A 27,187-nucleotide genomic window follows, 5' to 3' on the forward strand; every position below is an offset into this window, starting at 1 on the left:
TCTCAGCCTCTCAGTTATTCTCTCGGCCCTGATCGATCAGTTCTTCTCTTGGTTTGGGTTCTGGTGTAGTCACTCGGCTTCCCACTCAGATCTATTCACTCGATTCTTCAGTCGGGTCTGGTCACTCAGTTTTTCACTTGGGTCTGGTCACTCAGCTCTTCACTCAGGTCTGGTCATTTGTAATGGAAGCTATAAGCCAACCTCGCTCCATCTGTCTTGCTACAGGTTCAGGCGCCTCCCTTCACTGCCCTCCTGGGCCTGTTATAATTACTAAATGCTCTGCAGCTATCACCTGACCTGGTGTCTGCTCCAATACCTTCCCTGAGAGAACATGCACTTCACTCTTTAGTCCCTGCTAAAGCAATTCTCTCTGCTTTCCCTTTTCCCATCATCTTTGACCAGCAGATGGCAGATGCAGACACAATGTCAGACATTATCTGTGTGAGTCTTCTGACTCGTTCATCTCCTTACAGTACCCAGTAGCCATGCCACATTTTTACCTATAAATGACCATCTGAAGGCTCAGGAATGGATGATGCAAGTTGTTCATCAGTGTCTGTAACGGCAGGAACAGACCACCATATTTTCCCTCAATCTGTCTGAATATGCTAATTACACTCTGATCAGAGTTTGATCAGAGTGCGCTGCAATTTTCTCAGATGAGGAGAAAATGTACAAAAAAGTCTCCATCTTCTCCATTCTGTCAATCCATGTAAATCGGATTGCGTTTGGATGTCATCTGTGTGCGGTCTGATTTTTTTTTTTTTGACTGAAAATACAGTCATCTGCCCTAACTGTGTGGCCTGCAATTGCACTCAGTCTTCCCCATATTCCTTGACCTCATTACATTTTATGAATTACAATTTTTTTTTTCATTTTTATTTTAAAAATAATAATTTTATTATCTATGTATTATCTATTCGCAAATAGACATATGAAAAAAAAAAAGGATATGAAATTTCCATCCTCTATCTTTTGGCATCACATGATTTTTTTTCCGCATGTTTTGCATTTAGCTGAAGGAGAGGACATATATAATGTGTGCATGACTTGTGCGTGCAAATCTAGATGTGTTATTGATGACACTGGTGATTATGCAGCCTGGGAAATGACGAGCACAAACAGACAGGCAGCAGAGAGGTGAAGCCGTGGGCGGCTGCACAGCTTCCAGCTCTTTGTCACTAGCCCGGCTCTTCACAAGGTACCATTTAGGGATCTTTGTGCCAACAGCTATGTGAGCGCCTGGGTTGCCTGTACATTTTGCAGCACCTACCCCCCCTCCCTTCCTATTTCATTATCTTCCACCCTCTGCAGTTATGGGAACTGGTTCAGACTGGACTGATGTCAGGCAGGGAAAGGAGGTGAAGCGGGGTGGAGAAGACGAAAGAGGAGGAGGAGGAGGGCACCATATAATGGAGACACGAACAAAAATATTCCTTCTCACTTTCCGCACCGTGGCTCCTTTGTCGTGACTCCTTTGTCGTAAGGTGCTGCATGCACTTGCAAGCTCAATCCTGGTACTGAAGCTGCAATGGGGTCCCGGGTGTCAGCAGCCGGTCTACAGGTAAAGCCGCATGCTTTCTTCCCTTTGGCTTGCTGTCATTTTGTAAAGTACTTGCCTCTAGATATTATCTGTCTTCTCTGAGTTGCTATATTATTATTTCGCTTTCCTTCTCTAAATTCTGCTTCCTGATGATAAAGCTCATCCCGCTATAGTTATTACACTTCTCTCATCCGGACCATCTACAGATACTGGTTTACCTCACCACGATGTTTTTCTTCGTTCTCAAAAAAATCTAAAATTATTGCAAGCTGCCAGGCTTTTTTGGCATTAACCAAATATTCGGTAGAGTTTTCATGACTTATTTTGTAATGTTAACACGCTGAGTGGCTCAGTGGTCACCACTGTTGACTCGCTGGGGTCCTGAGTTTATTTCCAACCACCAACCACATCTTTATAGAATTTGCATCTTCTCCCTGCACTTGTGTGGGCTTCCTCTGCTTCCCTTCCGCAATCCACTGTAAGATGTTGAACGCCATTTCACGTGAGATTTGCATCGAAAATTAGGCATGAAAAACTTTTTTTCCCAACCAGATTTGATGTCATAAAACACATTTATGTGCAACAGGCAATCAAACTGCCGAAAAATCACAGCTGAGAAATCTAGCATCGCAGTTATGTGGATGATGCACCTGGGGGCAAATTACACATTTCTTGAGCTGTTTGAGAGGTTTCCTCAACATTGCAAGTTATCCCCTAATCATAGGATAGGTAAAGAATAACTTGATAAGTGGGGGTCTCCTAGTAGGGACCTTCGGGGATCCTGATAACAGATTTCCGGAATCTCAAAAACGGGGCAGTAAGGAGCCTAGTCTTCGATGGAGTAGAGATGCAAATGCTGGACCGCTGCTCCAGTCATTGTCACTGGGACTGCCAGAAATAGCAGAGCGCTGCGCTCCAGCAGTCCCATAGACAATGAACGGAGCGTGTGCACCTCTACTCCATTCAGGAGGAGGCCCCGTTATTAGGATCACTAGGGTTCACAGCTACCGGACCTACAGTGACCAGTAAGTTATCTCCTATCATATAGATAGGGAATAGCTTGTGACTTTGTTTCAAAATTCTTTTTGTTAGGGGATTTTTACAGTATAGGGGATAAGGGGTCAGGAAAGGAATGAAGGGAAAGGGAAGGCAACCAAACAAAGGAAAAGAGGAAAGAGTTAGGGAGGAAGAGGAGAGAAGGGAAATGAAAGGAAATGAAGATCATGTCAACAAAGCTGCACCATAACAATTAACATACCAAGTACAAAAACAACATAAAATAAAGCATACATTAAAAGAATTCCATTCTCAAGGTCTCTCCTAGAAGTATTGGTAATAAAAGAACTGTTCACAAAATGTGCGCCATCAATAAACTGCCTCTATAGCCTGCTAAGTGGCTGCGCATAATGCAATTCCCCTATATTTTCAACAAAGTACCTTCATAGTAAAGGAACGCTTGATTTGACATCTTCTATAATTAACGAGGTCTGGTTGGGACAGAGGTGCACAATAGGGCAATACGGCGAGAGAAATGAGAGAAGGCGAGAGCGATGGCAGTGCTCACCTGGGGTGGTGTGTGCGGGCACAACACCTAGAATAGCCATTCACTTTAGTAGAGAGACCAGGTACCTGGGCTGCATTTGTGGAAATGAAGAATCCACTATGGTATAAAATGAAATTTTTATTACACCAATGCGTTTCGGCGATGGATTGGCGCCTTTTTCAAGTAAAAAAAAGGGGTTTAGGTTGTTTTTAACTTTGAAAAAGGCACCAAAACGCATTGGTGTAATAGAAACCTTCATTTTATACCATCGAGGATTCTTCATTTCTGTAAGTGCAGCCCAGGTACCGTGATCTCTCCACTAAAGTGAATTTCTATAATTAACAACTCTTCAGTTTTCATTCCTTTGATTCCTCCTGTCTGTTCTTATTTTTATTCTAATCTTTTAAATATATTCATTTTTAGACATCTCAGTGCCAATTATAGAGAATCACATGTAGAGAACAGACAATCGTCCCTTACCTCACTCAGTTAGCTATTAATTCAGAAAAGTGTAACTACAGGGAGGATTGCATCAGTGCGACATATGCAGATCCGATCTGCCGATCCCTAAGATAAAGGTGCCACCCGAAGCACCGAGTCCTAATACCCTCCATTACAATGTGTCATTTATTAGTCTGGGGTTTGGGGTCGCTCAGACATCAAAGCCTTGGTGAGTCATGTATCTCTGCTCCCTGGACCTGGGAGGTTTATATTACACTTTCTAAGACATCTTCATTGTCTTTTCAGAGGAGTTATAATTAGAAAAAAATTCCAGGTTCTCTTTTTAATCTAAATCGGACCAACATTTTAGGCTGATAAATTTTATGATACATCTATAGAAAGGTCAGCTCTCTGAATTTCTATTAGAAAACTACAAATCTCCTACTATTCAACAGGCAGCGACAAAGTTAGTTCCATAATATAGCTCCAATTTATTATTGAAGATCTGCACCAGGTCAAAAGTGGGCAGTTTATTTCTTTTGTTTTATTCCCACTTTTCCCCTGAGTATTGCAATTTTTGTTGTTTTAAAATCGGCCATGTGGTTCCAGAAATGTGGACTTTTTAGTTAGTGCTATTTTGTTATTGTCTTTACTAAGGGGGCGTGGCTTGCAGGGCAATAAGGCACAACTGTCTAAAGACACGCCCCCAGAGTATCGTGTGAGCCAAACCCACTTGGTAAAGACTATAAAAATGATCACTAGTAGAAAGGCCCATGTCTCTGGAACCATATAGTGGACTAAAAAAACCAAACATATATTCAGGAGAGCAGTATAAAATAATAGCAAAAAATGTGCACCTTTGACTTGGTAAGAGATCCTCTTTAAGCTTAAAGGCAATCTATCATGTGTAAAAAATACAATTAACCTGTAGATATGGGGTTAATCTGCAGTTTAACAGCTGTCTGAAGCCGTGTGGTGCTTGCATTGAAATCCCAGCTACCAGGAGAAAATTTACTTTATTCCTCCCAGCAGCCTCAGGCTTTCAGTCAAAGGATGGACGTCTGTTACAACGCAATGACTGACAGCCGACTGCACAGTGTATAAGTACAGGGTCGGCTGTCAGGCAGTGCAGGGGTGTGGCTACAGCCGCCGCTCACTATGGATTGAGTTGTTACTGATGCAGCACCACCAGCCACATTTCTATGACTGAAAGTCATTGCATTGAGTAAAGTTCATTTCCTTCCGGTAGCCTAAGGCTTTTAGTCAAGCTGGCGCGGCAGGCTGTTACCATTTCCCGGCACTGACCAACATGGCTTCAGAACTCTATTAACCTGCAGATTGACTCTATATGTTAAGGTTGATATTGTTTTTTCACATCACAGGTTCCCTTTAATGAAAAAAAAAAAATCTGGGCACCTTCAACCACCACTAGGGGGAGCTTGAGATCTCACTGAATACAGCTTTATGATTGCGCTCAATATACACATAATATATAGTGAGCTCCTGAGCGTCCCCTACTGGTGGCTGAAGACAGTCAGAAATGTATTATTTAGCTCTGTAACTATTGAGGAGATTCAGAGTTTTGTAGCTAAAAATGTTCCGATGGCTATAAAGGTAACACTCACACACCAGCCAAAAAACATGTATATAGCTGTTTTTTTTTCTTCTGTTTTCTAAAGTTCTTCTTCCATGTGAATATTCCCTTTCCGCCATATTGGATTATTGCTCTTATACATTGAGGCAGACATGTTAGAAATCCAAGCCCGGGTTGGAGCAGTGCGGGAGACTCCCGTATGGAACCATAGAAGCTCTGAGGCTATGGTCCACTGACTGGACATGACTCCGGCCAATGTGTCATTCACAGTAGTTTACCAATGGACACCTCGCAGCTGCAGAATGTGAACAGGCAGTGACTAAGAGGAAGTGATTCAAAGCTTCTGTTCCCAAAACTGGGATCTATCGCCTAAAGGGAAACCGCTGTGTTACACGAGAACGGCCTATTTATGTATAATGTACTGTACAATGACCGCCACTACTACATGTTCTTCTAGTAACCCTTGCCCAGGGGTCGTCTTCATCATATATAAGGAATTCCCAAGGCCACTGTCCCATTTTAGTAGATCCTAGCACCAACAGCTGGGCTGCAACGTCACAACAAGACCCCACAAACAGAATTTACGACTTCTGGATGAGTTTAGACGGGGGCTGCCAAGTCTTGAAAGAGAAGAAGTTCATCTCTGGAAACCTGAACGCATCAACAGCTGATTTCTGGAGGCTTTAGTCATCATCTCTCTTGCTGCAGGAATAATCTATTGTGACCTTAAGCGACACACAACCATGTATTGACGTATTTCTTATCAAACGATATAGAAATATGTCTGGTTAATGGCAATTAGTAAAGAGCAATTTAAAGGGGCTGACCACTTGCAGTTTTTATTGGATGTGTTGGGGACATTATTTTATGACATACTAATGTACAAGCAGTAGGATTCGTGCAAACGACCGTTTTAATCAGACTAGTGCTATCCATGCTTTTGATGGATAGCACTTGTACCTATGTTATTCTATGGACCAAATGTTCGAAGGAAAAAAAAAAATTGCTGCATGCATGATTTTCCTCCGTGAATCAGATGGCATTCATGTCTATGGGACCGTAGAAAAAAATTGGACTGCACTCTGATGACAGTCAATTGCAGTCTGATTTTCAAAAACTGGCATAACAGAGAAGGTAGAGAAACATTTTTTTGGCCTCTCTATCTCTGAGCAAACTCTGATCAAAGTACTACAAATATCAAAAACTGATCAGCATCTCCAAATAAAATAAGGAAAGTGTGAACAAGTGCAAGCCGTCACAACTATTCAATAAAACCAAGAAAATACAGCTGCATTCTGAAATGCTATAATATGCAAACATCGAATATATAAAATTGGAACTACAGCTATAGAAAACAAGTTCAAAATGAAGGTACTTAGTGCATAAATTGACCAATTCATAAGAGCCCACCAGCATCGACAAGGAGCACCCCTTTGATAGGACCCTAACCTAAATGCCTCTCCCAAACTGAAAGCCTACAATTCCATGACAGGCAGGACCCAGCTCTAATTAATAACTTCTTAGGTTGATGGGAGGAGTGCTCATCACAGTGGTACGACTTGTCGAGGCTGGTGGGTTCTCATTAATTGGCCAATTTGTGCGTTCCATTCTGAGAGCCAGATATCTGTGCAATCTGTGAAGAAGGCTGAAATTTAAGAGAGACTATGAACACATTAGGAACGACATTAATGTGAATGGTGACAATCTTTACAACACTGTAGAATATGTTGGCGATATATAAGTAGACAAGTAAATCCTAGCACTTACCAGAAAATGAAAAATGCCATTTTATATGGAGGTGATGGTGGTTTATGTAAAATCATGTCTTTTTCTTGACAGATATAGATGATCTCTCATATGATGTGCACTTCTGCAGATTTCCAGGTCCCTATCTGTAAGTAACAGTCCTTCATTGCTTTAGTTTGCTACAGACCTTCATATGTCCAAGGATGAAAGGAACAGTCTAATAAAATATATAGTAAAGGGTAAAGTTACGATTCCCATATGCATAGTGCAGTTTGGAGCTGAATACTAATTTGAGACTGACTTCCAAATTTCCAGATTCGAGGGTTATAGTGGACTGATTTTGGTGACAGGTTACATTTAATCAGTTATAGGGAGCAACATAAAGATGTTCCATACAGGACCTCACGCTTTCAGTTGATAATTAAAACCTTAATAAGACACATGCTATAATTTTCTTATTTCAAGTGGATCTGTTAGCAAATTTGATAAAACAAACTGTATACATCATTACATAGATCTCTTAGATTTGATGAGGCTGGTGTACTTACTTTGAAAATCCATGTCAGAATGGCTATATAATGATGACATTAAAATTAGCTTTTTTAAGTCCAGATAAAGTGAAGTGAGTGAAGTTCAAGTCTACTCAGTTTCCATCTATCCAGCCTGACTGATATTTTGCACTGAGCTATGTGAGATTCAGCAGCAGTAAGAAAAGGCCACAATAATCCTGAAAAACCCCAGCACTTTATGTCGTTGGTGCTAGGAGACTGCCATCTAGTGTTCAAAGGCACCATCCGGAACTAACCGAAAGAGGAAGAGTTGCAGGGAGGATGAGTTTGGATGCAGCACCTAGTCAGGTGCCATTGATGATGGAGCGCCTCAGTATAAAAGGTCTGCACCACAAACCAGAGCGGGTTTTGGCACTAGAGGAGAGAACTATCCAGATATGAATGGAAGAGAATGCTGCAACCAGAGTGACATGTCTCAGCAAGAAGCATGTTCAAGTGGGCTGCTGTCCACTTGCAAAAGACCCAACCAGCACCAGGTCACGCCCAGAGCCCAGACTACGACAGTCAAGGTTCAAGGACCTGATCTGAGCCAGTCAAGACCCAAAGCCTAGACCTCGCCAGTCAAGTCCCGAATCCCAGACCTGTGACAGTCAAGACCCAGAGTCTCGATGACTCCAGTCAAGAGCAGGAACCCAGCCCTCATGTCCCCAGACTTGGGAGACACTCGGCATCGGTCAAGCACCGAAGATCCGCAGGAAGACTCCACCCAGAAGAGGACGACTGCAGTTGTGAACAGGAGATACGAATGAGTGTTGCCATCGCTTCCAGCACTAATGTACGGTACAGGGGATGGCCTGGGCTAGGACAACAGACAGGGTGTGGGGCTACTGAAATGTAGGAGGCTCAACGTGCTTTAGTAGACTTTGTCAGGAGGACTTTTTGATCTAGCGGGAGAACCGGTAACCCCCGCTAGGGCCATAACCAGAGGAGGAGCCGGCATGTTAGCTTCCACGTGAACGAGTGTACAGCCCTTGTTAGATGTTTATGGGAATAATCCCTAAGAAAGTTTCGTAACATTTAAAGTCAATTTTAGGACTCATTGTACACTCTACATTGTATAATTCAATTTTGATTGCTCTGTTTTACATTGTCTGACTGTTGCAATAACTACCGTAAATTCCCGCTATATCAGGGGAACCAAATAGTTCCTTGACTGCACCTGAGTCGTGTTTTTCTGCGTGTTGCACTGGGTCACCTGCTTTACACAGGAGAATGGAGGATGGACACTGAGGAATTGTCAAAAAGGCTAAAAGGCCAAGATTAAGCTTCAACTTTCAAATGGGACAATACAGCTATACTGAAATGGATTTTCAAAGTGAGTACACCAGCCTCATCAGATCTAAGAGATCTATTTTTATGATATATGCATTTGTTTTGTGAAATTTTATCAGATAAGACCTACATATAAACAGGTAATGCTTAATTATTTAAAGCTCTGCTGGCAGTAGGTTTTGGTCTCCGGCATGCATAGTGTGAATTAATGTTGATGGTCAGAGTGGACAATTTGTAATTCCAACATGCAGTACTTTGTAGGAATTGAGGACCATACGAAAGCAAAAGTATTTTGTTCCATTAGATTAGTGATAATTCCATTATCATTCACTGCCTAAAGTCAAAGTGAGAAGACCTTCACATTGCTACAAGACAATAGCAGTAGGGTCCCATTAAAAAATATAATTGTGATGCTGAAAATCATCAAATCCATAGTAGAACATTAGTGCAAACACGGCATGTTCTTGGGTAGTTCTTCATCACATTTACTGATCTCTATGGTTTCTTATATTCCCACAGAACCTTACGCAGCTGCTAAGACATGACGTGCCAGAAGCCACCGGATGGGGGATGGGGCTGGGTTATTGTCTTGATCTCATTCTTTATTCAGTTTTTGTGCTACGGTTCTCCTCTTGCCGTTGGAGTCCTATATGTTGAATGGTTAGAAGTCTTTGATGAAGGAAAAGGAAAAACTGCATGGGTCGGGTCTCTGGCAGCTGGAGTCGGGTTACTGGCAAGTAAGTAGACATTTTTAGTCATCACACCATTTTTTCATGCACGCCAAGCTCCGATCCCCAGGAAATAGCGTATAGCCTTGACGTCTAGTGATAAATATTTATAATTTCACAGCTATTGATACTTCTAAGTCGTCATCACCACAGATCCAACACATGTAAAGCATTAGTGAAAGAAAAATGCAAGATTCGGACCATTTGGTTTCCATCTGCTTTCACTTTTTCAAACACGTCATAGTAAATCGGATGATTTCCCATATTGATACTTCACAAGAGTGAGCACAAAATCAGGGGAGATTCTTTAGGCTGGGTTCACATTGCGTTCAGTGACTCCATTAAATGGACTACATTACACCGCGGCATAACACGGTGTAACGTAGTCCGTTAACGCCGCCATTGAATGCAATGTCGGACGCCCACAATGGGTGTGCGCTAGCGAAGTGCCGTCATTGAGTGACGGACCCGAGACGCGGGCTGCAGCGTTTCTGGGTCCGTCACTGCTAGTGCGATGGAACGTCGGCACTTGCGTTAACAGCAGCCCGTTAGCGTATGTGCTGAATGTGCTGCTATTAACGCAATGTGAACCTAGCCTATCTGTGCGACGCCAACTTTGAAGTCAAGAGTTGGATGGCAGAGTTCATCCTCGGGCTCTGATCTGGATGATTTTGGCTTCTTTCTCTATTATTTAGTCCGTTCTCTGGGCCATAGAATATAATTGGAGAATTGAGTCACCAACTTTTCTCATAATTTCTCCAAAAGAAAATCACAAACATGGTGAATTAATGCAGAACAACCGAAGGGCATCTGGTTCTTAAGGATAAATTTCTAGTATAAACCTATGAAACAATAGATCATGTACATTTTCTAGTGTAGATGTATGGAAACAGACCACACACAGACATCACAAGGATGTAAGAATCGGACACGCGGGTGCCACACAGATGAAGATTGGATGAAAATTAGTTGAAAATCGTCCAAGTTTTCTGGATGAAACTCAGACAATTTCCATATGCTTATCTACAGCCGACCTTATTCATTCGAGTCTGTCACTATTAGCCGGCCACAGATACAAGCCACAAAGACCATGTTCACACATAGCAAAAAAAACTCTGCTTTTTTTCTGCTGTTTTATCCTGCACAATATCTGCTGTATTTTAACAGATCAAGCAAAGTGGATGTGATTTCATGAGAACTTTATTTAACCCCTTTCCGACATCGGGCGTATTAGAACGCCGGCGACAAACTCCCTCCCTTTGATGTGGGCTCCGGCGCTGAGCCCACATCTTTTCTGGCACATGTCATTTTTCATCAATATAGTGACAGTTTTTTTTTTTAGTTTTCCCTTAACATAAATATGATATATGTATATATTTGAGAAAAGTTTTATAGTTTTGCAGGAGGGCGTAGATTAACGTTAAGGTCATCACAAAAAAAATGAAAGAGATTAAATAATCTGTAGAAAAACATGGCTTCTACTCTGCATAGAAGGAAAACTGACTCTAAAGAGATATGTACAGGCCAAATCCCTAAGCTATATTTATTTATTTTACTTATACAGCGCCATTATTTCCACAGCACTTTACAGATATTACTATCAGTATACCCATTGGGGCTCACAATCTAAATTCCCTATCAGTATGTCTTTGGAATGTGGGAAGAAACCGGAGAACCCGGCGGAAACCCACACAAACACGGGGAGAACATACAAACTTCTTGCAGATCTTGTCCTTGGTGGGATGTGAATCCAGGACCCTGCTAACCACTGAGCCACCATGCTGCTGTATATAAACATGCTGAACATGGAACGTACCCTTATCAGCCAAAAATTGTTAATGACATATAGATTATCAACTTAACCCTTAAAGAAGTTTTCCAGTTTTGATAAACCCCTATCCCTAAGCTTCAGATTGCTTAAGAAAGGCAAAATGAGCTTTGTTCACCCTCCATGGGTCCAGTGCTGTGTCTCCACCACTAGTCCTGGTGACTGTTATTGTCTCCAACAGCTGAGACTCGTGCCAGTAAGGCTGGTTTCACATTTGCGTTTTTTGCCACTGCGTTTTAGCACAAAAAAAATCGCATGCGTTTTTTTTCCCTATATTTAACATTAAAAACGCATGCGTTTTTTTGTATGTGTTTTGCCGCATTTTACGACGCATGCGTCATTTCTATGCTTGCGTTTTGTTGCAGAAATGCAACATGTAGTAATTTCTAGAGGCTTTTTTTGCCGCAAAAAAACGCATGCGTTTTTTTGCGGCAAAAAAAGTGTTGCTGTCTATGTAAACGCATGCGTTTTTAAGCACATGCGTTTGGTTGCGTTTTTAAACGCATGCGTTTCCATAGAAAAAAACAAGAATACACACTGATAAGCCACCCCCCACCATCAAGGTGATAAAGGGATCCAAACCCTAACCCTACCCCTAACCCTAGGGATCCTAACCCTAACCCTACCCCTAACCCTACCCCTTACCCTACCCCTAACCCTAGGGATACTAACCCTAACCCTACCCCTAACCCTAGGGATCCTAACCCTACCCCTAACCCTAGGGATCCTAACCCTACCCCTACCTCTAACCCTAACGCTACCCCTAACCCTAGGGATCCTAACCCTACCCCTAACCCTAGGGATCCTAACCCTACCCCTAACCCTACCCCTAACCCTACCCCTAACCTTAACCCTACCCCTAACCCTAGGAATCCTAACCCTACCCCTAACCCTACCCCAACCCTAACCCTAGGGATCCTAACCCTACCCCTAACCCTACCCCTACCCCTAACCCTAGCTATTTCTATTTATAGTGGGTTTTCTAGATGATTTTGATGATTGGCAGCTGTCACACACTTCTCAGCATGCGTTTCAAAAATGCAAACGCAGGAAAAAACGCATGTAAACTCGGCAAAACGCCGCGTTTTTTTTACCGCATGCGAAAACGCATGCGTCTAAAAAACGCAGCGTTTGCACGCGATTACATGCGTTTTTTTCACCACCTGTGTTTGCGTTTTTAAACGCAAATGTGAAACTAGCCTAAGGCGGGGTTTTTGAGCTTAGTTTTTGCCTGCGGCTCTGTTGACGTGACGATAGCGCTGCAGACAATATTAAATATCAGGAGTGGATGACTTGGTGTTTGACCAGGGGACTGTAAAGAAATCACTTTAAAAAAAAAAAAAACAAAAAAAAAAACAAGCTGTAGCTGGGGTACAGGAGTGTCCAAAACTGGAAAATTCCTTTAATGTATTACGGTCCATGATGCAGCAAATCTTAGATTGACTCTTTCAATAGCTTTTGTGTTATCAATTCAATGTTTACTGCATCACGGATTCAACATACCGCCATGGCTTCATAACAAGAAATCCAGACAGCCCAACGCTAACAGTAATAGCCCAGAGCACCAGCTAAGCTTCTCTACTGATGTTTACTCCATAGAAATTCTTGCCAAGATTAATGAGTTATCTGAGGAATTAAAATGGGTTTAAAGTTTGTTTTTAGTTAAGCAAATGGCTAAAGAAAGACCTACTTTGTAAGCAATTGAGGTGCATTATGGTGGTCATACATATGGGACGGTCAGCCCTGGTCTGATGCTGCATGACTAATAAGTAGTTGAATGGAAACTTAAAAATATCATTAGGAGGATTTTTTTTACCCCCCATGCTGGTATTAAAACTTATTGCATATTTGATTATTTAACATTGAATGTTTTTTTTTTTTTACTACCGAGTTTATAAGACTAATACATATTCAGAGCATATAAAGATTATAACACTTAGGGATTTTGCGGATTTTGCTGCGGATCCGCAGCGTTTCCGCAGCAGTTTCCCATGAGTTTACAGTTCAATGTAAACCTATGGGAAACCAAAAACGCTGTGCACATGCTGCGAAAAAAAAACGCGCGGAAACGCAGCGCTTTACATTCCGCAGCATGTCACTTCTTTCTGCGGATTCCGCAGCGGTTTTACAGCTGCCCCTATGGAAAACCGCAGTTGTAAAACCGCAGTGAAAACCGCAGTAAATCCGCAGTAAATCCGCGATACATCTGCAGCAAAAACGCAGCGTTTTTGTTGCAGATTTATCAAATCTGCTGCGGAAAAATCAGCAGTGGCCAAGAATACGTGTGCACATACCCTTAACCTTAATAAAATTATTATTCTTCAAAATCTGCTCTCAAACCAGTGATTCTTATGACTTTCTTACATGATACATCTAAATAGATAATTAATAGATTTATTATTTTCGGATAGCCTCCGATGGTTTCCAAATCCTAGAAGTCTAAATCTATAAAAATTCCCAAAAAGTCAAATATTGCACAATTTTCTTAAAAAATGGGGAAGTTGATGTATTTCTGAAGTGCATCTGTAAGAATCTGGTCAAAGAAAAGATGCAGCCGTAATTTCCAACACTAGGTCACAATACTAATGCAGTGCAGGATGCAGCAGACCCCCATGATAAAGGCAGGGGGCAGCCTGGGTGCAAGATACTGATGAAACAACCATTCCCAAACTTACCAATTCATGGAGAGGGTATTAGAATTGTACACGGATAAGGCTTGTATAGGGTGCCAGTCACACAGATGTATGAATGCACTCTACATGGACAGACGCATAAGTTCTGTTCATTTTTATATCATGCAGTGATGTAAAATGGCAAAACAATGGACACATCACCAGGACCTTCTTGAGCCTCTTATGAGTCAACATAGTAGAGTACCATTGGTACTAAGCCATATGGCAGACCTGGCACCACAACGCAATTGTGAACGAAGCCTAGATGATATACAAATCCTTGTGATGATCTGGTATTCAACTATGGTCTTCCAGGATGATCCCAACCCCAAAAGACTGGGGAATTTTATGACTTTACAATCTGTAAAGAAGACTATGCACTTGGGATAGCTGTTAGTCCAAATGGCGGATACTTTTGTGCTCCAGGAACATAGGAAATCCATCCTACCCGGTCCTTCATTTGACCTGAAATGTGTCATCAGGGTTGGAAGACTCGCATATATATTAGATAGTTGCCGATCCAAACAATCGCCCTATTGATGTCTATTGTTTTTCTTAGCACTGATAAATAAAACTGCACAATTAAATACTGTAATTTGTCTGTAGAAAGTATTCACATCGTTGTACAAGCACGCCATTGTACTCACCATTGGGAAATAAGAGTTATACTCTGCCCTGGGTATCTTAATAAAGCGGAATTACAGAAAGTATTGTTTTAAGCTTATGGAAATCTTTATATTAAATCCCCACATGCTCTCTGATTACTTATTAGCAAGCATGTACATAACATATTTTTACGAGTTCACAAGAGGACAGATTGTATAGGGTGCGTGAGAAAGATTACCCCTCATAAGAGGGTTGTTGGTTGTTTTGTCTCATGTAAGGAAGACCAGAAATTGAACAATAAGGAAAGGAGAAGTATAGGGTATGTGCACACGTTGCAGATTTTGCTGCGGATCCGCAGCGTTTCTGCAGCTGCGGGTCCGCAGCAGTTTCCCATGAGTTTACAGTATAATGTAAACCTATGGGAAACCGAAAATGCTGTGCACATGCTGCGGAAAAAACAGCGCGGGAACGCAGCGGTTTACAATCCGCAGCATGTCACTTCTTTGTGCGGAATCGCGGCGATTCTGCACACATAGGAATGCATTGATCCGCTTACTTCCCGCATGGGGCTATGCCCACCATGCAGGAAGTAAGCGGATCATGTGCGGATGGTACCCGGGGTGGAGGAGAGGAGACTCTCCTCCAGGCCCTGGGAACCATATTTGTTTTAAAAAAAAAAGATTTAAAATAAAAAATAATGATATACTCACCTCTCAGCGCTGCACGCGGCCGTCCGGTCGCAGGGTTGCTATGCGAGCAGGACCTGCGATGACGTCACGGTCACATGACCGTTATGTCACAAAGGTCCTTTTCGCGTAGCATCTTTGGAACCGGATCGCCGCGAGCAGCGCCGAGGAGATCGGGACGTCGGAGGGTGAGTATAACCATTTTTTTTATTATTTTTAACATTACTATTGATGCTGCATATGCAGCATCAATAGTAAAACAAGTGCAGGAGTAAACCTGCAGCGGAAACCGCTAGACAAACCGCGATAAATCTGCAGGGATAACCGCAGCGGTTTTGCCCTGCAGATTTATCAAATCCGCTGCGGGAGAACCCGCAGAGGACCCTTCCTACGTGTGCACATAGCCTAAAGCATTAGCTCTTTCGTAGACTAGTCCAGCAATCCCTTTTCATGGACTATTCCTCCTTTACTGATAAATCAGCATTTGAATTGATATGCAAATGAGTCTGAAGATCTATTGTAGATATAAAGCCTATGTCACTACAGTTCTATTTCCCGCCAAGCACAGCTGCCTCCTCCTGCTTGATTGGTAGCCTTTTTGCTGTGTAACTTCAGTCAGAGGAGCCATCAGCCAAGCAAGAAGAGGCAGCATTGGGCAGGGTATAGAGCTGGAGTGACAGAGGGTACAGATCTACCATAGTCATTTGCATATAAATTCAAGTGATGATTTCTTAGTAATGGGGTAAAAGACTGATCATGTAAAGGTGTTAGTGGACTTGTCTTTCAAAGAGCTATATGTACATTTAAATAGTTTGGGGTATGAAATTCTGCTGACAAATTACCTCTAAGATACCTATAGAAATTAGATAAAAGTTGGCTGACCACACCGATTTAGGCTCGACTGAAAGAGTCTGTGATGTGTATAGAGGCTTACAGACTCTCCCCTGACAGATGATGTCAGGGTAGATAAAAAACAGGTTCTTGGACCTTCTTTTGTTTTTAGAGGATATAAGCTGCTGCTTTCTCCTCTCGGCTACGTTCACATTAGCGTTGCGTCAGGCGCAGCCGCGGCGACTCATGCGTCATGCGCCCCTATATTTAACATGGGGGGTGCATGGACATGCGTTGCACTTGCGTTTTGTGACGCATGCGTCACTGTGGTGCATGCGTCAGGGCACAGAGGACGCTGCATGATGCAGTTTTTTCTGCGCCAAAAACCATGCAAAAGTGGACGCATGCGGCACAAAACGCTGTGTTGTGCATGCGTTTACATTTGTGTTGTGCGTTGCGTCGCTGACGCTGCACTGCACAACGCAAATGTGAACGTAGCCTTTGTCAAACACACAGGAATCATGGCCTCTAATATATATGGGAGAGCAGGGAGAGATCGCTATCTCCCAAAGGAAAGTCCGGCAAACAGATATCTCATATACATGTGAGTGAAATCCTGCATCATTAGACTTTAAAGAGAAATCCACTGATCTTCTGACATATCATAGACCATCTGTAGGGTCTGGGAATTTTGGCCATTCCAAAAGTACAGTTTCCCAAACTCTTTAGCGCTGATGAGAGATTTTTGAATATCTGTAACACAACATTTAAGTGACTCAATGGAAACGCAATGGAACTTTACTTACAATCTAGTGTTGGGTTTTTGAATTACTGAAATCATGTGGATAATTTGTATAGAGCTACAAACCCTTTGGCTTGACCAAACAAATTCCTACAATGTCATCTTCTTACACATATCGGTGATAATTCAGCAGATCATTTTGTGGTTGACTTTTGAAGTATATTAATGAAATGTAATTTCCCATGACCAAGTAAGAACATAAAGTACATAACTGGTTATGTTATCACACACAGTTAATCTGACCTTTTCTCCTCAAACACCTTTTTATACTTTTCCCAGTCTCCATGAGTGAAGATTCAACAAGCGGAATACCATTTAACCTCACGCCATCTGGTCCCCTTATGCTAAAGGTTGCGCAAATTGCTTTTACTATCATTACATATGGTTAGACTAACACATTTATTACAGAGAAGTGCCAGGTGATATGTTATCTGAGTATTTTTGACTTCTTGGAACTATGAGTTCTGCTGACAAAACGGTAATAACAGGAAACAGCCCTCAGGAAATCCATCAAGGGTTTATCGACCTCCAGTAACTTAGAGACCAGTTGCTATCTTAGAGATTCACTATGGAAAGACAAAAACATTGATAACAAGTGTAAATTAAAAAAAATATAGCCCAATATTTTTTTTAAATTTACTGAAAATTGAACAAACTTTAAATAGGAACATGATGGATTTACATTTAAGATAATCAATAGCTTCACGAGCAACAATAAATGGTAAAATACTCATCGGAAGGTAAGAGTCAAAAATCCTAAGAAGGAACGGAGGCCGTTTTCCTAATAGTTTAAAGTCTACGTAGATAAAAATATGTAAGTAATAGGAGGCTAAATTTGCATGAAAGGGAGGATACATTGCCCTGTTTGAAAATGAATAATGGATTTCCAAAGGTTTTCATAAACTGGATTTGGAATATGGAGAATATGGAAAAAAAAAGTCCATGCACTGTAGAACTGAAATGGACCAAACATGAGAACATCTATCATGTGTGAAGCATATCAATCTGTTGATTACAATTTTGAAAGCACAGTGAGAATGCTGTGGGAAAGCTTGAACTAGAGTATGTGCAGAGCCACATACCAACCAGCCCATTAGAACCTTGTAGGCCGATTTCATGTTTAGTGTCAATATTAGCAATTTGAATAGGTTTGATTATTGGAGTCTGAATTACAGCCTTAACACCTAGACATCATGTTGTTCCACTAGACTGGACATCAATCAATCTTGGGTACTATTTTGTCAAATCGTGTTTGATTTGGTCTGGTCTTCAAATACTAATTAAACAGACAATATTATGTCCGGCTCTCATCGGACAGTAAAATGATGTCTGAGCCCTACCACTTGTAATAGAAAGGGAAGTACAGGCCAAATTAATAATCTCTATCAGTTTTCCAGTTTTGACTGCTGAATTTAATATAAAACTATAATAAGTACAAATTGAGTCAGTTACGTTGCTTACCTATAGATAGCTGCAGCCATAGAAAGGATTGTACAACGTATGATCGCTTCTATGGAAAATTCCTTGTCCACTGTGCCTCACAAATGTTGGCTAGCCTTAAAGTTTCAGAAGCTCTGGTCTAGCTGGTCCAGACATAAGGATGCTACTATAATAACTATGTAGGGACATCGATCTTGTTTAACCAAGCCTTATTTTACAATCTCCTATAAAAAAGGCATAGATCAAGCTAAACTCTAAAGGAAGGCTTCAGGAGTTAAGATGGAAAGCTCGAAAGAGGTTTGAAGCTTGGAAATACAAAAGAGGTCAAAATATGAGCTGAAATGGGGGATAGGACTAAATGGAGTAGAGGGTGCATTCTAGGTAAAAAAAAAAAAAGTGTAAAAATGGAAGGGAGAACTTCTGAAAAGCTAAGTATCTAAGTATCCAGTAAGTATCTAAGTATCCAGGGGGCCAAATAGTCAGTAATGTCCCATCCTCTAACAGAAGTATATGTTTCTTTTTATATTTTGATATATATGAATTTCTATTCTATTTTTCAAGAACAGAAGCACTGATATATTTGTCCCCCCCTCCAGGTCCTTTGTGTAGTGCAAGTGTCTCTTCTTTTGGCGCTCGTCCTGTCACCATTTTCAGCAGCTTCTTGGTGGCTGGAGGCCTGATTCTAAGCAGCTTTGCACCTAATGTCTACTTCTTGTATTTCTCATATGGAATTATGGTTGGTAAGTGAATTATTTGCATCAGTTTATTCTTATGTCTCATGCTCAAGAGGTAATTCAGTTCCATGAATGAATCATATGTTAATTACCGTAGTAGGTTCTAGGTTATACTCCTTGAATGTAAAGTCTGCGAACAATGAAGTTCCAGGTGTAATTGTTCCATGTCTACTGTCAGGAGAATCTTCTTTTTATTAAAAATACCATTGATAAAAGAAGTCTTTAATGAAAATAGTGACACAACTTGTATTTGTATGTACAATTTAATCAAATAAGTTTAACAAAATTTTGGGAAATTTGGTCATTTTTTTTATAAGAAAACTGTTTTTAAAAAGAGAAGAGTACACACTATTATAGGTCAAAGGGAAATTTTCTACTGTTTAAATCAAGTTTTTATGTTAAGAATCCTTTTTTTAAATGTGTGGTTTTTTTTTATTAAGATCTAAAATGTTGTAGTTTTCACTCTGACCTCTAAGCCTAATGTTTGGCTGCAACTTCTTGTTCTGTAGTGAATACTTTCCAGCAACTATTTAATTATCATCACAGGAGCTATTACAATGAAAGATAATACCACTATATACAGTATATATTACTGCTGTGTCACATACCATAATTCATAGCAGGTAGCGGTGTCACAGTTCATCTCCTCCCCTTCCCTGCACAATGACCTCTGCACAGATCACAGAGCATGCCTATTAAACTGTCCCATAAAAGTTAAAGTGAATGTCTTCATAATCACGTAGAGAAAAGAGAAAAAAAAATGTATGACAATAAAATAAAAACAGGTTAGCAAAAAGTAAAGATGTATCACTATTTGGTAGCAACATTGCAGATTTGGGGATGTTATTATGAGTCAGCTGGCCCTGCATATTTCTCCATTAACTCCCTTATTTCCCTAGCTCCCTCTGCTTTTGTGAACTGTTTCTCCAGGGCAAGCGGTAATAGCTGTTGGTTTAAGTCTTTCCGATGTCCATGGGTTGCTAAAATTTCTTGCACAGAATATTTGTTTTAGAATGTACCAGGGAAATTCTTGCAACAATGAGATTTTTCTATATTATGGACATAAATAGCCTCTAAATAACAAATTACTTTTTTAACTTTAGGTTTTGGATGTGGGTTACTGTACACGGCCACCGTGACTGTCACCTGTCAGTACTTCGAAAAACGGAGAGGACTTGCACTTGGGATCGTCTCAACAGGTAGCTCATTTGTGTCCAATGTGTTTTTACTCTATGTATATTTTTCTACATAGAGCTAAGAAAGATTCAGCTAGGCTATTGAAGCATGGCAAAAGTAAAAAAAATGAAAAAAAATATGTAAATGTTTAAATCACCCCCTTTTCGCCCCATTCAAAATAAAACAATAAAAAAATCAAACCTACACATATTTGGTATCGCTGCTTTCAGAATCACCCAATCCATAAAAAAAAGAATTAACTTGATCGCTAAACGGCATTGCGATAAAAAAAATCAAAACGCCAGAATTACTTTTTTAGATCGCCGCGACAGTGCATTAAAATGCAATAACGGGCAATCAAAGGAAAGTATCTTCACAAAAATGGTATCATTAAAAAGCCCTCACCCGACCCCAGATCACCAAAAATGGAGTCGCTACGGGTAACGGAAAATTGCACAGTTTTTTTTTTTTTTTAGCAAAGTTTGGAATTTTTTTTTACCACTTAGATAAAAAATAACCTAGACACGTTTGGTGTCTATGAACTTGCAATGACCTGAAAAATCATAATGGCAGGTTAGTTTTAACATTTAGTGAACCTAGGAAAAAAGCCGAACAAAAAACAAGTGTAGGATTGCACTTTTTTTGCAATTTCACCGCACTTGGATTTTTTTTCTAGTTTTCTAGTACATGACATGCTAAAACCAATGATGTTGTTCAAAAGTACAACTTGTCCCGCAAAAAATAAGCCCTCACATGGCCATATTGACGGAAAAATAAAAAAGTTATGGCTCTGGGAAGGAGGGGAGCGAAAAACGAAAACGCAAAATCGAAAAAAGCTGGAGTCATTAAGGGGTTAATAAACAACCATGCATTAGACCTGGGGGTCCACACTGCTCTTTAGGTCTTATTCAGACATCTGCGGGTTTTCATGTGTGCAAAAAATTATTTTGAGTGTCATAATGGTTACATGTTTTATCTGTAAAAACCACAGACAGAACACTCCGGTGAAAAATGGATGTCTGATTGAGACCTTACATGCAGAACACAAATCATTTGCATAATAAAGTAGAGAATTTAGTCGTAGTAATTTTGACTGATGATATTACTGAATGTGTCCTTTTCAGGTTCCAGCGTTGGGACCTTTATATATGCAAGTTTACAGAAGGAGCTGATTTTAGTCTATGGATTGGACGGCTGTTTGCTAATTGTTGGAGCATTAGCATTAAATATATTAGCATGTGGCATCTTAATGAGACCCTTACCAAAACTACCTGAAGCTGCAGTAGAAAAGCCTGGTCTGGAAAATGTTCCTGACGCCTACCTCATATACCATGAAAAAGACCAGCAGAAAGAAGAAAATATCGGGATGCTTGAAAAGGAAAAATCCCATGAAGCCAATGAGAACTGCTGCTCTCAAGAAAATTACCCCCAGATGACTCAGTGCGACGTAATAAAGGACAATTGTAACAGCAAAGTTATGGAGAAATACAACTGCAAACAGCTGGTAAAGAACAAGTGCCATACGTACCTGGACTACTGGGAAGACACCATTAACCTGTTCAAAAACAAAGTATTTGCTGCACTTTTCATCAACATTTTGTTATTTGACATTGGAGGATTTCCTCCGAGTTTTCTTTTGGAAGACGTAGCCAAAAGTGCCAATGTTGATAGCGAGGACATGGTAGTTCCCCTAGTGTTCATCCTCGGCCTCATGATGGCAATTGGGAAGCTTGTTTTAGGAATACTTGCCGATTTTAAGTGGATGAATACATTGTATCTGTATGTATTCACTTTAATAGTGACAGGTTTGGCAGTGTTTGGAGTTCCATTTGCCAAGACGTATGGTGCCTTGGCCGTTATCGCCGGTACTATAGGATTTTTTACTGGAAACTGGTCAATATTCCCATATGTAACAACAAACACCGTGGGGTTGGATAAGCTCACTCATGCCTATGGGATCCTGATGTTCTTTGCTGGAATTGGAAACTGCCTAGGACCACCTATGGTTGGTAAGACAAAAGCTCGAGAGATTTTTTTTTCCTTTGGCTTTGGCTATGCATGTGCGTGCATCCGCAATGGCAAAAAGGCTTTGAGACTAATAGTTGTAATCTGATATACTTCTACAGCAGCGTATTGACTTAGTCAGGACTCAGTGTTCTTCCTGGCATACAGCAGTTCCTGAATCCTGCTGGCTGTCAGCCTTACGTCAGGTAAACACACCTGTCATCACGTGGAGGTGACTGCGGGACCCGAGATCCAACAGCTGATACAGCCACAACTTAATTTTTGTGATTGAAACAAATATACATTGTTTACTTTAGGAGAACATTCACATGTAGTGGATTTGCTGCAGAAAATTTCCAGGCGTAATGCAAAGGAAATTCTCACCACATTGTGTAAACTTAGGTGCAGATTTGGTTTTGCTGATTTGCTACCATAAATTACCTAAAATAATATAAAATATTCCACTATATTCACTTCCCTTGATGCTTCTATGGTCCTATGGTTCATTATGGCCCATTTAGACGAGCCAATAATTAGCTTTCATAAAAATAAGCAGTATTCTGAGGAACAAACAGCATGTTCATTCATTGGGTGTGATGATGATTTTTATTCCCATGCAGACGACCGTATTTTTGGTCCCGAGTGCGATCCAATAAAACACCGGATGACATTCGAGACCAATGTTAAGCTATGGGGCCGTGCACATGTCCGATTTTTTCTCAAAGAGCGTCTGACAAAAGAAAAAGCAGCATTCACGATATGCATCCAATATTCAGACCACAAGTCAATGAGTCTGTGGAAAAAAATTGGACTCCACACGAATGACATCCAAGTGTCGTCTGATTTGTATGAACTGATAAGAATGGAGAAGATGGAGAAATTTTTTCTTCCATCATCTCCTCATCTGAGAAAATCAGAACGCATTGTGATCACTGATCCGAGTGTGATTAGCATAATCGGACCGATTTTCTCGGAGGGGAGAATATACGGTTGTATGACCTAATTGCCATTATTATAGACAGTCGCAAACAGGAGACAAACTGCCAATACCAAGTATTTTGCCGATTGGTGGTCATTTAATGGTTTGATTGGTCTTTCTAAATGGGCCATTGGTTTGGTCTCCTGCAAGTTCCTGCACAATCAGCCTTCAGTGATGATTTAACCAACTGTGATTGGCTGCAGCGGTCATATGTCTACATAGCACGTCAGAAAACAAATGCTGGGGGGATCAGGCTCACATTATTATTAAAGTAGCAGGAGCTGTGCATACTTAATATGCCGCACTATCAAAAACTGGATTTTGCTTCGCTTCCCTAACAAATGCTTATGCTTAAACAAGTAATTGATGATTTTATTAACTTTTTTTTCTTTTTTTCAGGTTGGTTTTTTGACTGGGCACAGTCCTATGATATAGCCTTCTATTTCTGTGGAATATGCGTTATTATAGGAGCTTTAGGCTTGTTACTTGTAGCACTGCCATTTTGGAAGAACTGTCAAACTAAAAAGTTGGAACCTTCTCCAAAGAGTCACTCTTATGTTGTGGCTCCAGCCGTGTGAATGTCTTTTGCAAATTTACATTTGTGAAGTTTTGTAGTATTTAGTTATTAATATTATACTATGCAGCTTTTTATAGAGCTTTTTTTAACATTATTATTATTAATATACAGTATTCACCTAGTCCTAAATCTCACAGTATCTGTCTCTGTATTTCAGAAGGTGTCTCCTCAGGCAAGTGTTTTATCTCAATCCATATTTTCCATGGATAATAATATAACAATTTTCACCACGATTCTGGTGTAAAACTGTTAGAAGTGTCACAAAATGTTTGCGAAATTTCCAAATTGGCAAATTTGGGTGTCTTTACGCTAGTTGCACTCAGCTCCACCAATTTTAAAAAAATGGATAGAACTTTGTTTGGAGGTGGCATAGATGGCAAATCTATCATACTATATGCATCAAAGGTGGCATAAATCACTTAAGTACATTTCTTGTAATGGCACGTGGCAGAAGAAAAATGTACTCCCTAAATTTGGCGCATCTTACTTCAGAGCACTCTTCATGAAGATGACCGGGGCCAATGTCTTTACAATCTTTATACATGTCCAAACATAATTTCAGACTTAGATTGCTTTTTGCTGTGTCTAAAATTAACTGAACTACCGTCAGCATAAAACAGTAAAGTTATCTTGTCATCTTCCAAAATGCGACCATCTGTGACTTTATCGATGTGAGGAACTTTCCTCTAGAATCTGACTTAGGTGGATGGTGACACTGGAAAATGGTATTCTAACATAACTGTCTAATTACTGTATTATACTGTATGTATTTTAGCTTCCTTAGGGTTTATTCAAGCAGTATTACAGTAGCAGAGTTGTGGATACATAAAGTCTCATCTACACTCACAGAAATTCACTGGATTGAATTGAATCTAAACCTGCATTTTGTCAATTTATGCTGCAAATTTTCTAAAAAGGGTTGTCCAGACTTGTGATATTGATGATCTATCCTGCAGATAGTTCCTCAGTATCATATCTTTGGGGTCCAATACCCTGCACCCCCACTAATAAGTTCTAGGAAGAAAGCTGCAGTTAAAGGTAAGGACCAATGCAGAGTGACCAGAGCTGGGCTGTTTCTGCTCCATTTACTGTTTTCTTCCTTCTGATCATGGGGATGCGATGGGACAGACCCTCACTGATCTCATACTGGTGATCTAGTTTAAGGATCGGTCAACAATGTCATAAGTTTGGAGAACCCTTTTAATTTCTAGCAATAAATGTGCAATAAACAACTGTTTCCAATGTGCAATGTCCATTTATTTTGGCCATGTGCTCATCTGTATCCAATCTTTCTCCAATGTGTTCCAACTGAAATGAAACAACTTTGTAAATAGTTTTAAGTTCAAAATCTGTTTTCATTTAATCTATGGAGTTTTTATGTAGTGTTACACTGACAAGCAAAAGGGTAACAGTGTTTTGAAATTTTCACTTTCAGGCTCCATTTCTCACCATCCACTACTGCTTCTAATGTCAGCCTACCATTATTTTATAGACAATCATCTTGGCTATCTCATACATAAATTTGACCTGCAACTATTCAACATATAATAAATTAATCTTTTTCTTCCTGTATACTACAAATTACATCCGGTTTTCACATCCCCTAATAGCTCAGTGTGTTATTTGGCTGATTTCAAAGCGAAAGGTCACTAGTTTGAATCGAGGAGCAGCCATGAAGAACATTTACCAAAAAAACAGGAACAGCATCATCTAGCTTATCGATAGCGGTCTCTCAACCAAGATAAATGCCAAACTTCATAATGTAAGTGCCATGACAGTTGGAAGAATACAAAATGAAGTCTATCCTTCCATCCATTCAAAGCCAAGAGGTGGACGTCCAGGCAAAATATTGAAGTCAACAAGTCAGCTCATCATAATGTCTATCAGTTCTTGCGCAACAAATGCGGCAGTGGAAGTGGCTGGTGGTCAGAGAAAAAGTGAGGAAGCCTTGACTTCAACATAGTCATAAGAAGTGTTGACTGGAGTTTGCAAAAAAGTACGAAGAGTGAGAAGTGAGAGGAAAGCCAACAGACTAGGCTCTGATGGGTCAGGAAGAACCAAGGGGAAAAGGGGCTAGAGGATAGAGAAATTGAAGGAATTGTCAAGTTTGGCAGTGGAAGCCTGATGATATGGGGTTATTCCACAGTCAAAGGAGTTGGATACTTGACAGCGATCAATGGTGGTCTCAATGCTGAGTTATGTGAGCATACTACAAGACGAGTAACCTTCTACACTTGAGTATTATGAGTATGAAAAGGAGGACAGTGTTCCAACACGACAATGACCCGAAGCATATGTTGAGTTGCCAAAGAAATGGTTCAATAACAATGAAGTTGAGGTGCTGGATTAGCCTCCACAGTCCCCAGAACTTAACGCAATCGAACACTTGTGATTAGAGTTGAAGAAAATCTGTATACATAGTGAGTCGGCCAGTATGCACCAACTTTCGGAGCGCGTAGAAGAGACCTGGGATCAGATTTCGATCGAGACATGCTTGAATATGATAAAGAGCATAGCCAGAAGGATTCAGGAAGTGTTGAAAGCCAAAGGTGGATTTACAAAATACTAGCAAAATAATAAATAAAAATATATTGATCTTTAGGAACAAAACAATAACACTGCAGTGACATGACAAGAATCTGCATAACTAATCATATGCTAAATAGTTGCAAGTTAAATTTATGCATGATATGGCAAAGATGATTGTCTATAAAATGATGGTAGTCTCACGTTCGTAGCAGTAGTGGGTGAAGCCTGAAAGTCAAAAGCTAAAAAACATTGTTACCCTTTTGCTCCTCAGTGTATATATCTCTATGGTTACAGTCACACTATACTGAAATTAGCAGAGTTGTGTCCAGCTATCCCAGGGAATGAAAACAGCATCTTTATTCTAAAAAATAGTAAAAACATGGTGAAAAATTAAGCAGGAACAATGGGAAGGAAAAGAGGGTAATAAATAATGTTAGAGGGTGACATGTTATATTAGAGGATGAGGCTACGATTAAGAACCCTTCTGTTTCAAAACGCGTCACCCTTTAATGTGATTGTATCACCCTCTTTTCTTTCCCATTTTTCCTGCTTAATTTCACCATGTTTTTAATGTTTTTGGAATAAGGATGTAATTTTAGTTCTTTTCGATTCCTAGACACAACTCTGTTGTTTCAGTTTTGCTGCCACCCAGAAACCAGCTTGGATCTATTATGGGTGCATCCCTTTTTACCTGGAACTCTGGATCCGAGAATCAGGCAATCCTTTAGTGATCCAATAATTTTCCTTCTTATTTTGTATTTTTCTACAGTCATAAAATGTTTGTAGTCTGAACCAGCAATTATGTGTTTGGTATTTGTTCCCTTCTCTACCTTCTACAGGCTAATAATAAAAATGGGCTGAGGAACTTGACTACACATGATTTCAAG

General features: G+C 40.4%; 1 protein-coding gene across 3 annotated transcripts; it reads left to right on the forward strand.

The window, feature by feature from the left end:
• Nucleotides 1–1,123: 1,123 nt before the first annotated feature.
• SLC16A9 (solute carrier family 16 member 9) lies at nucleotides 1,124–27,180 on the forward strand. Of its 3 annotated transcripts, none has more exons than XM_077258854.1 (7): nucleotides 1,124–1,564; nucleotides 6,961–7,015; nucleotides 9,228–9,445; nucleotides 18,898–19,041; nucleotides 20,139–20,234; nucleotides 21,336–22,216; nucleotides 23,594–23,779. In XM_077258854.1, exons 3-7 carry the CDS (start codon nucleotides 9,250–9,252, stop codon nucleotides 23,627–23,629), a joined length of 1,353 nt encoding a protein of 450 aa, XP_077114969.1. In that variant the 5' UTR covers nucleotides 1,124–1,564; nucleotides 6,961–7,015; nucleotides 9,228–9,249; the 3' UTR covers nucleotides 23,630–23,779. The 3 variants fall into 3 exon arrangements, with proteins under 3 accessions (XP_077114969.1, XP_077114966.1, XP_077114968.1); XM_077258851.1 differs by having other exon boundaries at nucleotides 1,128–1,564; nucleotides 21,336–22,220; nucleotides 23,594–27,180; XM_077258853.1 differs by lacking the exons at nucleotides 1,124–1,564; nucleotides 6,961–7,015 and adding an exon at nucleotides 8,468–8,751 and having other exon boundaries at nucleotides 21,336–22,220; nucleotides 23,594–27,180.
• Nucleotides 27,181–27,187: the final 7 nt, after the last annotated feature.

Source organism: Ranitomeya variabilis, chromosome 4 (assembly GCF_051348905.1).
Source record: "Ranitomeya variabilis isolate aRanVar5 chromosome 4, aRanVar5.hap1, whole genome shotgun sequence".
Lineage (NCBI taxonomy): Eukaryota > Metazoa > Chordata > Amphibia > Anura > Dendrobatidae > Ranitomeya > Ranitomeya variabilis.

Bases quoted from the DNA above. Each gene is read 5' to 3' on its own strand.
- SLC16A9 (XM_077258851.1), top strand. From the start codon at position 9,250: ATGACGTGCCAGAAGCCACCGGATGGGGGATGGGGCTGGGTTATTGTC. The intron at 9,446-18,897 runs GTAAGTAGACAT...CCCCCCCTCCAG, and splicing joins TGGAGTCGGGTTACTGGCAA to GTCCTTTGTGTAGTGCAAGT. The intron at 19,042-20,138 runs GTAAGTGAATTA...TTTTAACTTTAG, and splicing joins CTCATATGGAATTATGGTTG to GTTTTGGATGTGGGTTACTG.